Here is a 13,275-nt window from a genome sequence, read left to right on the forward strand (position 1 = left end):
GGAAATGACGATAGCTGAAACCAACAACGGAGTGAATGAGAAGATGAGAAAAATGCGGATGAGCGCATGACTGACAATCCATAAAGAGTAAATGTGCTCTTGGATTTATCTAATCATGCTTTGGTGTATTGACTGCACGAGAAAAGGAAGTTAATAGAGGAAGGACTTACAATGATGACAACTGTGAAGCGCAAGGAAGACAGTGACATCCCTAATGAAGTCGAAGAGCTCATTTCTGGGTGTCTTTTAGAAGCCTGTTTCTGAGGGTCAGTGTGCAATAATAGACACTTTGAGAATGGAGCTCTGCCTAATTGATGGAAGAGACTCCAACATAGAAAGAACGTCCCTGCGCCCTCCATAGAGCATCCATCAAAGTTTGATAGTGGGCGGAGTAAAAAAATTATGAAAAGCAAATTAACACAGGGATTCTCCGGCAACTGAAGTTATTAGTTATTTGGTGAATAACAGGGAGATAAAGTGCCCAGTTTTACAACGCCAACCCAAGACCAACGCGTTAGACCATTCTGAACCTCGCGCTTTTAAGGATAATGACTCTGAGAGAATTGAGGAGAGATAAGGGGCCACTTATATTTATTAATAAGTGAGGTGAGCAATAGAGGTATCTGCTTCCCTTGACAGGGCTCATAAAGGAACATACAGTATCTCTGAAGAGAGTCCTCAACATCTCATAACAGAGGTTGCCGCCCTTTCTATCATCGAGAAGAAAAAAAAACTCTCAAGAGACATAGACAGAGTCAGTCTATACACCCCACAATGGTGGCGTCTTAACTCAGAGGATTCATCAAGGAACATTGATTTAGCCACCAATGCCCTATATGCAGAGGTAACTCCCTGCAAAAGATGGACAATCTGGCCATGATTGGTGAAGAGTCATGTCCGTGCAGTTGAAGATGTCTGATAGTCCATGGACAGTAAGCCGTGTCCATCGATCGGCCCAGAGCCAAACGCTCGATATGTGGGACGCTATACATAGGAAAAGGTTCGAGGCCTCCCCGTTATTCATAGTCAACACGAGGCTCGATGTCAATCCACAGAACCGGTTTGCGCCCTGTACACTGCTCCACTTGGACTTTCGAGTACTTGCCTCTCCCGTTCGTTGCAACACATGGATTGAGTTTGCGGAACCTTCGATAAACTCCCCGAGTACCACCCGCCAATGGAAGACAGCTGGAAACGAGGTCGGTCAAATAGGACCGGCAGGAATTCTTCCGAACCCCAAGGATCCCTTCTGTAGGTATCTAGCATGCACTTTATTCCATGGTGCAGTCCTGAGATGAATAGTGCTGACGTGATCCCCGTTGAAGCGCAGATATTCATGCTAATAAGCTTCAATAGTGGGCAGGGTCTTCTCGTGGAGCAAGATCCCATAGAACTCGAGTTTCTTGATAACGTCTACTCAGAACAGAGAATGGACTGAAGATTACAAAACATGACGATTCAGTTCATACTGGCCGACTGTAGCCGTCGAAGGCTATCAAAAACCATCCTCAAAGCAGCGAAACACTGTATGCCATAGCTCCAAACGCCGACTCCATCCAGTGTCCGCGTCATTATCAGAGTCAAAAGGAATTCTTATCCAATCAACCTTAGCAAGATATCTGGTAGATTCGGAAAAGTATCCCATCCAGATTATCGACGATCCTCTTGATTGAGCCTGTTTCGTGGTGGGGCTACTGTGGTAGATCGTGTTACCCCTCATTCTCGTCGGGCATCAGCTTATCAGCTTCTTGACTTTCAGCTTGGGTATGTCTTAGTGATGGTAACTCAACAGTCGGGGAAGGCATCCGAACCATTCATGAGACGATCCAAATAATTACTCCATTCGAGGGTCCGATGCCCTGATGGTGGTTCTTCCTTGGCAACCCACAATCACTCGAGCTGGCCCGTGGCTGACCTTGACACCCATGAGAATCAATATCGGAAATGATCTCCAAACATGGTATGTCGTTCGACATGCCATGTGTGTTTTGAGCATCGGTTTGCCTTGACATAGGTCGATTGGATCGATTGTCGACCTTTGTCCACCGCGTGCAGCTCTATAGGTCTTCTTGAGATGAATGCATGCCTCAATGGTCAAAAGTATTCAATGTGAGGAGAACGATTGGCTATGCCGGAGATAGTCCGTTTCAAATCGAACGCCACCATCCAAGGTACTTCTGCCCCATTGAACAATAATGAAGATCGTCTCCACCGTGCACGCATCGTTTAACCAGCCTCCTCTAAGTAAGCACCACCCAGGAAACCCGGAATACAAATCAGAGTCCAAGGTATGAGATCGGCAGTTCTAGCTACCAGAGGGAGTACGAGATGCCGGCACAGTCAATGTGCAGACTTAATCAACCAACCCGTCCTGTCCATATCTTCGGAAGGATGACGGGAAAAGGAAGGGGCATCTACTTTCGGGTTAGGAAACATCGACTGCATAAAGTTTAAATCGTTTAGTACAAGTCCTGATATCATTGATGATTATCAGGGTCAGAAACGACACGGGGAGAAAGCATCAATGCGTATCTGCTGCTAAGAGCCAGCCATCCCGTACCTATCTTGGACTCAAGCTGAATCACACCCACCAATCAAGTCCGTCCAAGGACAAGGCATTTGAGTTAGGCACGAAGAAACTCAAATGTAATCATGTCGCGCAGATGTCAGCACTGTGCATACTGCCCTCTGTGTAGCTTACGAGGTGGCAAGCATATATCTAGCTCCTAAGTCCTCAGGCAGATTGATTACTCCTTGCTCACTTCAATTATCATCTCCACTCTTGTTGTAATATACGTAATATGTACACTCAAATGACAGAATCATATCCTCCTCCCAGCTATAGCCGGGATTACTACAACTCTTTCTTACCTCCATACTATCCGGCTTCAACTGGCAATTACACGACCACAACCCCAGCAGAATCATTTTCGTCAGATCAACCCGCCTACGACACACAGTCCCCCTACGCCAACCAATTCCCCCGGTTTTCCCGAGACGCATCAAAGAACCTCACCGAGGCATACACCTATCCCGCCGCTCCTCAGCTCTACACCTACGCCTACCTCCCCACTCAACCTCTCTACCTCGACCAATGCCCCTTCCCCTGGGCAACCCCACAACCCAGCACAGAGACTCAGCATATAAACCCCCAATCGCCCACAGCACCAGCCACGAAAGCAACTTCTCCGCTCGGTAACGACTCCCAAACAGACACCGTCAAACGGCAACGCTACCTCCACAAGAACCGCGTGGCAGCCACAAAATGCCGTTCCAAGAAAAAGCAGTACATCCAGCAACTGCAATCCCGCTTCGAGGCCCTATCGCTTGCGAAACGCGAGCTGCAGTGCCAGGTGCAGAGTCTGCGGGATGGATTGATCTCGCTTAAGGAGGAGTTGGTGAGACATGCGCGGTGTGGCGATGGGCCGATTACGAATTATATTGAGAAGAGGAGGGCGGGGTGTGCTTGATGCTTCTGTGGATGCAAAGGGAAGAAAAGTGCTTGATGTATAAAAGCGTTGGGCGCTTTGTGTTCATGGCATGATGATATGATAGTTATGATGTTGTACGGTATTTGTTGTATATATGATCAATATGGTGGATTTTATCGTTCCTCTTTTCCCTTGGATATGTTCTGAAAAGAGCAATGGAGGCAATAGCAGGCTGTTGTAGAAGCGTATTACGGAGCTTGGGATAGGTCTCGCAAATGTATATACCCTGAAGCGAGGCGATCAGAGTCTTTGGGTATTCTGAGACTCGTCCTCTGCCAGTAGATCTTGATTTTATAGTGCATGACCAAGAGAGGATAGTGTAACTTATGTGGTGCACAGATCTTCGACAGCATAGGCGCAGGAATTAGGGATAGCATGTAACCACCCGACTGGCCGACGGGTTAACGAAAGAGCCGAGAATTCAGAAGTGAGACAGCATGTCACTGGAAGAAATTCAAGATTGAATGTCACAGCTAATACTGCTTGTCCAGTTGAAAACTTGATTATTAGCAATGTAATCATCATCCCAATCATGTTCCTCGGCTATCGGTTGACATTGGCTCTTTGATCCGGCGATGCAAGAAGAATATTGGACATCTTTGGAGCTAAACCATCAAAAAGTCATCTAATCAACACTTGCTAAGGGTTGTTATTGTTTTGGCACAAGTGTGAGGTAAGGTGCACTGTGCGTTTGTTTGATTGTCAAGCAGAGAGGGCATAATTATTATCCGCAATCCCCACAGACTGACATAGACACATCCTGTGATTGGAGAATCTGCTTCGATCATTCCATGTGGCTTGGCTGTTGATGAAAGTGGCTTGACGGCGGGTCCTTTCAGGCTGATCAATCCTCAGTGACATCATCCCGCTGTTCTTGTTTCTCAAACTGTCCAGTCACTTTGTTTATCTATGCAGATCAATCAGGGCAGAGTCCCTGATCATCAACTCCAGTTGTGATTGGAGATCCGAGGGAATAATTTGAAAAGACCCTTGATCCATTTATTCAATGGCAGTCTGTCTAAAAGAACTGCAATTACGTCTGTGGCTGCGCGACACCAAAAATTGGGCGAGTCGATGAGAATCTTCTGGAAACTAATTCCCCAAAAAAGGAAAGCAGCCCAGCTGACAGCTGTGGGCCCATACAACATGTGGCTTAGGCATGATATACTCACCCTGGTACTTTAAATGCCGTTCTCCAGGTGACTTCATCATACATGATCAATCATAAAGCAATTGTCGAACAGTTCTTCAATTATGTCTGAATCTATCACTTGACTAGTTTCTTTCCCTATGGACCCCCGGAGTCAGGCTTCTCAGATACGGAAGCGTCAAAGAGAAGGCTCGCCAGGCGGTACCCAGAACGACGATAGTCCACAACAATCATCATCAAGCCAATCTTTACCCAAGGTCAGCTTACCGCGCATCACGACTGCGAAGCCTCGGACCCGTCGAGCGAGCAGAGCTTGTATTAATTGCAGGGAGCAAAAGGCAAAATGCACTGGGGGATCGCCATGTGAGAGATGCTGTGAGCTGAAAATCGAGTGCGTGTTTGTAGCTAACAAGAGTGAGAAGGTCGCAAGGTAGGCTACTGGCTCCAATGATTTGGCACATTGCGCGTGTTACTGACCTCATCTTGAGGCGAATGCAGGATCTCGAGCTGCGGTTGAAGGAATTCTACCGTCTACTGCGGCGAATTCAACCGAGAGCCGATGCCAAGGACCAGCCATTGATCGCTAAGGCTCTGGAAAAGGTAAGTCCCTTTTTGAAGTGCTCGAAACCGAATGTTTTCAGACTAACAATTCCACAGGAGACGCCGCCTGCGAGTCTCAGCCCGAGCAGCGATCTATCCGTCGACGCTATTACCCGCCTGGTAACTCCGACCACCGATCCCATCGAAGAAGACTTCAACAAGGACAAGGTAAGTCAGGCGACGGGATTCATCGGTGCACACTCGGGGAGGTCATGGTTGCATCAATTGAAGCGTAAAGGGCGCCGGCTGGACGCTTCATGGTTAGGTCCAGAGGCTCCAGACGACTTCTTTGCAGATTCGATCAGCTCCGTCAATTATTTCCTGGATGGTGAGGAGCTCTCGATTGATCTCTCGGTGCCGCCATTTACTATCCCTCCGCAAGATGTCGCAGACGAACTTCTGGACGTTTACTTTGACATGGTGCATCCTGGGTTCCCCATCGTCGGCAAAACGGTATTTCTACACCAGTATCGACGGATATACTCCGAGCCTCAATCCAAGCCACCAAAGAAATGGCTGGCTATTTTCAACTTGATCCTTGCCATTGCTGCGCAGCATTTGAGCTTGACGTATTTTGATGAGGCTGACGAATGGCACGACCCATCGAAATACTTCTCCCGGGGAAGCAAGCTGGGATTGGCCGACACTCCTTTGATTCCTCACCCTGGCATTCAACAAGCCCAAATCGAAGGACTTGCTGCATTCTATCTGCTGATGATTGGCCAAGTGAATAGGTAAGTAAAATGTCGAGTATGACCTTTTACTCGCTTTGTGCTTTTCATCTGACACCGCTGTTGACAGGGCTTGGAGAATATCCGGTACGGCAACTCGTTCCGCTATCGCTATGGGTCTTCATCTTAGGAGTGTTAGCAAAGATACATTGGATATCTCGAAAGAGCTCCGTTGTCGAGTTTGGTGGTCTATCTACGTCCTCGAAACTACTCTGTCAGTCATGACGGGTCGACCGTACAGCGTGGCGAATCAGTTCTGCACGGCGCCGTTGCCTCTGCCATTTGACGAGGACCAGTTTGGGGACGCGTTTGTTGCTCGCTTGCTCGCGGATGCCAACGCGCGACGTGCTCTTTCCAAATCCCTGCTGTCGGCAACGGCTCCGGATGCCGAAACCTATCTTCCCACAGTCAAGCCGTGCGCGTCGCTCTACTTTTTGTTCACAGTTGAAATAGCCCGGATTATGCGATGCGCAATCAACCTGCTTTACACTCCTGGAGCCAGCAGGTCGAGCAGCTATTCAGTGGAAAAAGCCCTTGAAGACCTTATTTCGACCATCAATTCCCTGCAAAGAAGGCTGCCCGAGCCATTCCAGTTCAGTCGCCCTCAAGAGGACCCGGCATTTGAGATGCAGCGATGGTGCCTTGCTTTCCAGTTCTATAGCGCCAAAATGACGATTGCCCGGATCGCTATTTACCGATGGGAGCGAAGTGGTCAAGCTACCGGCTCTAGGTGGAAGGAGATGTCGGACGTCTGCACCAATGCGGCCTGCAATATGCTCGCGCAGTTGCCCGATGAGCCTGACATTATCTGGCTGGGTCGCATTGCTCCCTGGTGCTGGGTCTTGCATGATCTCATGCAAGCCCTCACTGTGCTGTTAATCGAGTTGGATTGGCGCGTCAGGCACGGAGCCAAGGATCCAGAGCTAATTTCAAGATACATACAGAAAGGCATGCACTGGCTTTTAGCCATGGCTTCTCGGCATGCTGCTTCAGAGCGCGCGTGGCAGATTTGTCAAGATCTCTATCTGCGTCTTACACCCGAGGCGACGCCCTTGGCTCTTCGTAACCCTTGACGGCTACGATTTCGACCTTTCAAAGATCACAACACCTGTGATACATGCCATTGCAGTCATAGAATAGACTGTGCTATGCATGACTATCGCAAGTAGATAGTCGTACACTGGCACAAGCTTCTCGATTCGATTTGCTAGGTAGGTACCCGAACGCAGTGACATCAACTTTGCCGCCTGTGCTCTCGTAGTGTAGAGTATATCATTGCTCAATCTTTTCTGCATTGCTAACATCCTTCCTAGTCAGGTTCAGCTCAATTATTCTCATCAAATATGGGCAATTGAGGATCAAAAAGTCATTTTAGATTAATGTTTGATGACGGTGTACATATACCCATACTAAAATCAATGTCTCTAGTTAATTTCGAGCAATAATGACACGTTATGCCATCTAAGTACGAATGATCTCCAATCACATGCCAAGGATGATATAATCTTCCTCTCTCCAATTCTGACCAATGAAAAGCTGGGATGGTGGGGTGTGCCCCCACCTCCTCGCTTTGTTGAGATACCCCGCCATGGAGATGGAAATTCAGCAAAAATCTCCTCCTTCCCCTGATCTCAATTCAACTCCAGATTCCTCTCCATCTTCCTCTATTCTCCACCAGAAATCACAATGGGTGTCACCAAGGAACTCAAGTCCCCCGGCAACGGCGTCGACTTCCCCCAGAAGGGCGACTTTGTCACCATCCACTACACTGGTAGACTGACCGACGGCTCTAAGTAGGTGCCGATACAGCTATACGCGGCCTTTCTGAGCAGGATCACCTGCTTTTCTTCAACTAAATTGATTACTGACCGTCAACCCTAGGTTCGACAGCTCCGTCGACCGGAATGACCCCTTCCAGACCCAGATCGGTACTGGCCGTGTCATCAAGGGTATTTTGATCCGAATCCGCTAGGATGCTCTGTGCTGACGAGGATAGGTTGGGATGAGGGTGTCCCTCAGATGAGCCTGGGCGAGAAGGCTGTCCTCACCATTACCCCGTAAGTTTGCCTGATCTTCAGTTGATCTATTGGTATTCTGTTTGCTAATGCGTGATATGATAGTGACTACGGCTATGGCTCTCGGTATGTGTCTACGGCTGGACATTGTGTGTCGGTGAACTGACATTTTTATCTTAGTGGCTTCCCTCCTGTCATCCCTGGCAACTCTACCCTCATCTTGTAAGTTTATCCGTGTGTTTTGCTGTGGACAGTGATGGCAGAGCTGACTGGATTCCAGCGAGGTTGAGCTCCTTGGTATCAACAACAAGAGGGCTTAGATACCTTCTGCAAGTGATATGATATAGAATCAATGCTTGAATAATGCAATTCTATTAGTTCCTTGAGCAATGATTCATGGTGATTCAGGATCACAAAGGATCGACAATACATGTAGGAAACAAATGTAGATACTTTATGAAGCACGTATGATCTCATATATGCATTGAGCTGTCCAATTGTAGATCTATCCCAACAAATTCTACCCGTAACTGCGAAGAACTGACTTGTGGGTAAGTGGTAAAGGCTGGTTTAGGCTATGAGCCTATGACTGAGCTGCGGCAGGAAGGAATCTTATCTCATTGCACAGGGTATGATATCACTATGTAGCGGTCCCTTTAATCATCAAACAATAGATACCTGATATGGAACCAGTAGAGTGGTAGTAGACTTGTCATGACAACTGACAGTAGGGATGACATCAGTGCACGCTGTCCGAGGCAAAATATCCACTGCGACGCGTCAAGCTGTCCCGTTCAGTCTAACCTCTTTTAGTTAACTGAGGCGCCTCAGACATAAGGCTGAAGTCATGATCAGCAATATTGCTCAGACCCTTGATTGCTGCAATGTGAAGACTGGATTCTAAAAATAAGAAGCAGTGACAGTTGTGACAGACCCTGTGGCATATACTTGAGGTAAGGTTAGCTGATTATCCTGCCCCCTTCCCATGTCGATTGGCGGAAATTGCCAGCTACATAGCTAAAATTGATACGAGATCTCCTCATCCTCAATTGACCTGAGTAGTCAACGCCTCGAGATGTTTCATTGATGAAATGACTGTATCATAACACGAGGCCTGGAGCAAGTACACCGCTGTGGCTGGTGAAGTGAGCTTGAAATGGGTTACATAATGACCCTTAGAATTGTAGTTATGACGACATATGCTATGACCCCAGACCGGTATCTGGCAGCTCCATTCAGGTACCGCCAGGGGTTGATATGACGGGTTTGACGTGGAGGGATCCACGAGTGAATGAAATGCGCTTGATTTGAGATGGTGATGGAACTCGAGAGTTGACGTCATTTGTTATGAGGGCTGAATTGAAGATATAAAGCTTCGAGATGCTCTCGAGATTCTTCCATCTTCAGCATACAACAATCTGCATACTGAGTTGAACAATTGAGCAATAGAGCAATCAATCATCATTGAACTTTCTATCTTCTCAAATATACCCTGATACGAACAACCTCTCATAATGTCTGGACTCATGCACAAGGTCAAGGAGGCCGTTACTGGCCATCACCACGATTCCACCCACACCTCCAATACCACTGGTACTCACCACGGCACTGAGTATGGCACTCACAACACCACTGCCGATACCACTACCACCAACCATGGTCCTCACAACTCCAAGCTCGCCAATAAGCTCGATCCCCGTGTCGACAGCGACCGTGGTATGTCAAGTTCGCACCTCAAGTTCTTGTGCAGATGCTAACCACTATGAATAAAGACCATCGCTCTGGTTCTCACGCCACGATAACTCGGGGCCCAGATGGTGAAAAGGTCGCTCACACCAGCACCCACGGTCCTCGCCCTATCGAGCCTGGCCATGGCCACTCTGCTGCTACTGGCACTACTGGCACTACCAGCACCACCCACGGCCCGCACAACTCCAACATTGTGAACAAGCTTGATCCTCGCGTTGACTCTGATGCGGACAACCGCGCCCGGCATGAAGCTATTGGTGGAGCCCATGGCCCTCACAGCTCCAACGTCGCCAACAAGGTTGATCCCCGCGTTGACAGCGACAGAGGTGAGAATCACTCTCTCAATCCTCGTGATGTCTTACTGACTCTTTCAGATAACCGTGCTGCCTACACTGGTGCTGGAGCCACCACCGGCGCTTATGCCAGCGGTGCCCACAACACCTACGGCACTTCGACTTCTACCAACGCCGGACCTCACAACTCGAACATCTTGAACAAGGCCGACCCCCGTTTCGACTCTGACATGGACAACCGTGCTCGCCATGAGACCATGGGTGGTGCCTATGGCCCTCACGGCTCTAGCATGGCCAACAAGATGGACCCCCGGGTTGACAGTGACATGGACAACCGTGGTGCTTACGGAACCACCACTACCCACGGCACCGGTGCCGGAAACACCTTCGGCACCCACACCAGCTCCAACGCCGGCCCCCATAACTCGAACATAATGAACAAGGTCGACCCTCGCGTCGATTCCGACATGGATAACCGTGCCCGTCATCAGGCCATGGGAGGTGCTCAAGGCCCTCATTCCTCCAACTTTGCCAACAAGTTCGATCCCCGCGTTGACTCTGACATGGACAACCGCGGCACAACCCACGGAACCACTGGTTCCTATGGCACTGGTTCCTACGGCACTGGTCACGCCTACGGTTCTGGCGCTGGTATGAACACTGGCATGGGAACTGGCGTGGGAACTGGCATGGGTACTGGCATGGGAACTCACACCAGCACAAATGCCGGTCCGCACAACTCCAACTTGATGAACCAGGTGGACCCCCGCATTGATTCTGACATGGACAACCGCGCCCGCCACGAGGCTCTTGCTTCTAGCAGCTACAACGCCCCTGGCGCTACCACTCACACCGCGGGACCCCACAACTCCAACCTGATGAACAAGATGGATCCCCGGGTTGATTCCGACTTGGACAACCGTGGCACCCTGGGCACCCAGCGTGGTTTCTAAGAATGATACCCATTTCATCTGTTTCGCAAGCTGGAAGTTGAATGGTTTTGATATCCACTTATGCCGTGACGATGTCTTTTATGATTAGTTTTGATGACCAATGACAATCATCTCTTGAAAATTATGCTACCTGCTTAGTAACAAGTGTAACACTTATATACAGAGAGTAGCTAAAGCTTTCGTGGGTCTGGTCGTCCTCGGTAGACTCTTGGATCCCATCATAGCAAAATACCTGCCACTACTCACCCAGACATTCACGCTGTAGAGGAACCTGGCTGATCGTTTCTCACTACCAGCACCGTCCACCTATAGTATCGTAGCTATGAGCATGATCACGGCCGTACTGATTATGTGCCCACTGCCGAGATAATCCAACCATGCACCTGGTAGAAGATATCAGCAGCCTCCTGGACGCGTGCTCACCGTACACGTAGCTCCCTGCAAGTAGTAGAGCGCGGCTGGGTCCTTGCCCAGAGCGTGGACCTTTTCGCGGTAGTGCACGAAGCCGTATGTCTGCTATGCAGTCCTGGGCGGCGCTGACTTCTTGGCTTGGAGACGTCGCAACAGTCCCGATTTTGGTCTGGAAGTGTGTCACCTGTCTTGTTCCCGTTGAAATCAGTCGCTGTTACGCTGAGCTGGAGTTTCACCTGGTGGATTTGCATAAGATGACAGGTATTGTCATTCTAAACCCTGACCTGACAACTAAACAGTCTGGTCGAGAGTATGTGAAAGAAAAAAGCGTTGTGACTTCAAAGTATGCTGCCTTGGTTTCGACGATTCCTGTGGCTCGACTGAAGATCGGTAGGGAAAAGGACATATCGTAGCGACTGACAAGCATGAGCAATTCTAATCGAAATATGCTCATCGGAAGAAGTCGGCTAGAATCAGCTGATTGTTTTCGCGATGATATCCACATGTTCAGTGGTAACCTCAAATAACCGTGGTTGATTCTTCTCTATCCTTGTCTTTCTATCGTACATCCCGTCTGTCTTTCCTTTCCAGGTATCCCAGTGGATCAATCAATCAATCAATCAATCAAGATTCTATTAACCTGATGTAGCCTATCTATTGAAGCAATTAGCTATGCAGGCACTTCGCTAAATGAAGTAGGAATCTAGTATCCAAATATCTGAAGCCCATAAAACCCATAAATATAGAAGAGATATAAGAAATTAGCATATAGCTATATTAAAAGTAAAAATATAGCTAAAGCAGCCTGCTATCTTGCTGCAGTCTCCCCTATACTATCTTAGTACATTAAACATCTATCCCACCTTATTCTATGTAGTCATTCTAAATATAGTGTAATTCTACACCTAGGAAGACCCTTCCTAGGCAGCTGCTTAGTGGTCCTTCTAACTATTATCTTCTATATCTATTCTAGAGCCTTATAGGAGGCTTCCTCATTCCTAGTCCTATTCTGATGGCTCCCCTAGTTCTGTATGGTAGAACTAGCTAAGCAGGCCTATTTAATGCATAAATTCAGTAATATAGCAGATTACCTATAGGTTAGATATAAGTATATTATAATCTAATAGTTTCCCCTGGAGTCCCTCTATATCTTATAGCTTAGTTATTATCTTCCTGCGGGCCTCTACATATAGTAAATATTATAGGAGAATATATTTAGGGGTCTAAGACCCCTCTCTATAGCTATACTAGTCTAAGTTATAGGCCTTAATCTTAAAGAGGAAGTATTACAGGCTAATTTATATAGTCTATATCTAGATAATAATTAATATATATAGCTTTAGTAGGCCTTTATAGAGCCCTAGATTCTTCTTATAGAGGGCCTTAATTAGCTACTATATTAGCTTAGCCCTCTTCTCTATCTCCCACTATTTCTTCTAGTATTACTAGATTTATTAGTAAATAGCTCACTTAGCTGCTGTAGTAAGCTAAATAATTAATTATTCTAGCTAACTAGGCTGCCCTACTAAGCTTAATTAAATCTTACTACCTTATATAGTAGTCTTCTTTATTACTTTATCTATAGCCTTATTCCTCACCACACCTATATAGGCAGGGATCTAGTATATCTTAATATTCTCTAGTAGTAGCCTATACACCCCTAGGGCCCTTACTCTCTTATATATCTTATCTAAAATATATTAACTAGAGGGGTAGCATAGGCTCTAGACTGCCTAGATAGTAGCCTAGCTATTAATAAAGATAGTAAGTAAGCAGGGGCTTAATCTTATAGTTATAGTAATATCTAGTACTATATAGATTCTATCTAGCTTAGTAGTATATATAATTAAGTCTATCTCTATTCCTAGATAGCTCTGCTACA

At 47.4% G+C, this 13,275-nt stretch overlaps 4 protein-coding genes across 4 annotated transcripts; all 4 read left to right on the forward strand.

Annotated features, from left to right (window-relative positions):
* Nucleotides 1–2,801: 2,801 nt before the first annotated feature.
* Nucleotides 2,802–3,470, forward strand: atfD (bZIP transcription factor atfD; the record flags this gene model as incomplete). The annotated part of the gene is made up of 1 exon (XM_043273059.1): nucleotides 2,802–3,470. One exon carries the CDS (start codon nucleotides 2,802–2,804, stop codon nucleotides 3,468–3,470), a length of 669 nt encoding a protein of 222 aa, XP_043128994.1.
* A 1,311-nt stretch (nucleotides 3,471–4,781) lies between these two features.
* On the forward strand, nucleotides 4,782–7,045 carry Aspvir_009922 (putative C6 transcription factor; the record flags this gene model as incomplete). The annotated part of the gene is made up of 4 exons (XM_043273060.1): nucleotides 4,782–5,071; nucleotides 5,130–5,241; nucleotides 5,299–5,975; nucleotides 6,043–7,045. The coding sequence occupies 4 exons, from the start codon at nucleotides 4,782–4,784 to the stop codon at nucleotides 7,043–7,045; spliced, it is 2,082 nt and encodes a 693-aa protein (XP_043128995.1).
* Nucleotides 7,046–7,658: 613 nt separating this feature from the next.
* Nucleotides 7,659–8,307, forward strand: Aspvir_009923 (FKBP-type peptidyl-prolyl cis-trans isomerase; the record flags this gene model as incomplete). The annotated part of the gene is made up of 6 exons (XM_043273061.1): nucleotides 7,659–7,765; nucleotides 7,854–7,921; nucleotides 7,969–8,029; nucleotides 8,093–8,113; nucleotides 8,168–8,209; nucleotides 8,268–8,307. 6 exons carry the CDS (start codon nucleotides 7,659–7,661, stop codon nucleotides 8,305–8,307), a joined length of 339 nt encoding a protein of 112 aa, XP_043128996.1.
* Nucleotides 8,308–9,501: 1,194 nt separating this feature from the next.
* Nucleotides 9,502–10,982, forward strand: dprB (the record flags this gene model as incomplete). The annotated part of the gene is made up of 3 exons (XM_043273062.1): nucleotides 9,502–9,703; nucleotides 9,760–10,062; nucleotides 10,111–10,982. The coding sequence occupies 3 exons, from the start codon at nucleotides 9,502–9,504 to the stop codon at nucleotides 10,980–10,982; spliced, it is 1,377 nt and encodes a 458-aa protein (XP_043128997.1).
* Between the last annotated feature and the right edge of the window lie 2,293 nt (nucleotides 10,983–13,275).

Source organism: Aspergillus viridinutans (genome assembly GCF_018404265.1).
Source record: "Aspergillus viridinutans IFM 47045 DNA, scaffold_9, whole genome shotgun sequence".
Taxonomy (NCBI): Eukaryota; Fungi; Ascomycota; class Eurotiomycetes; order Eurotiales; family Aspergillaceae; genus Aspergillus; species Aspergillus viridinutans.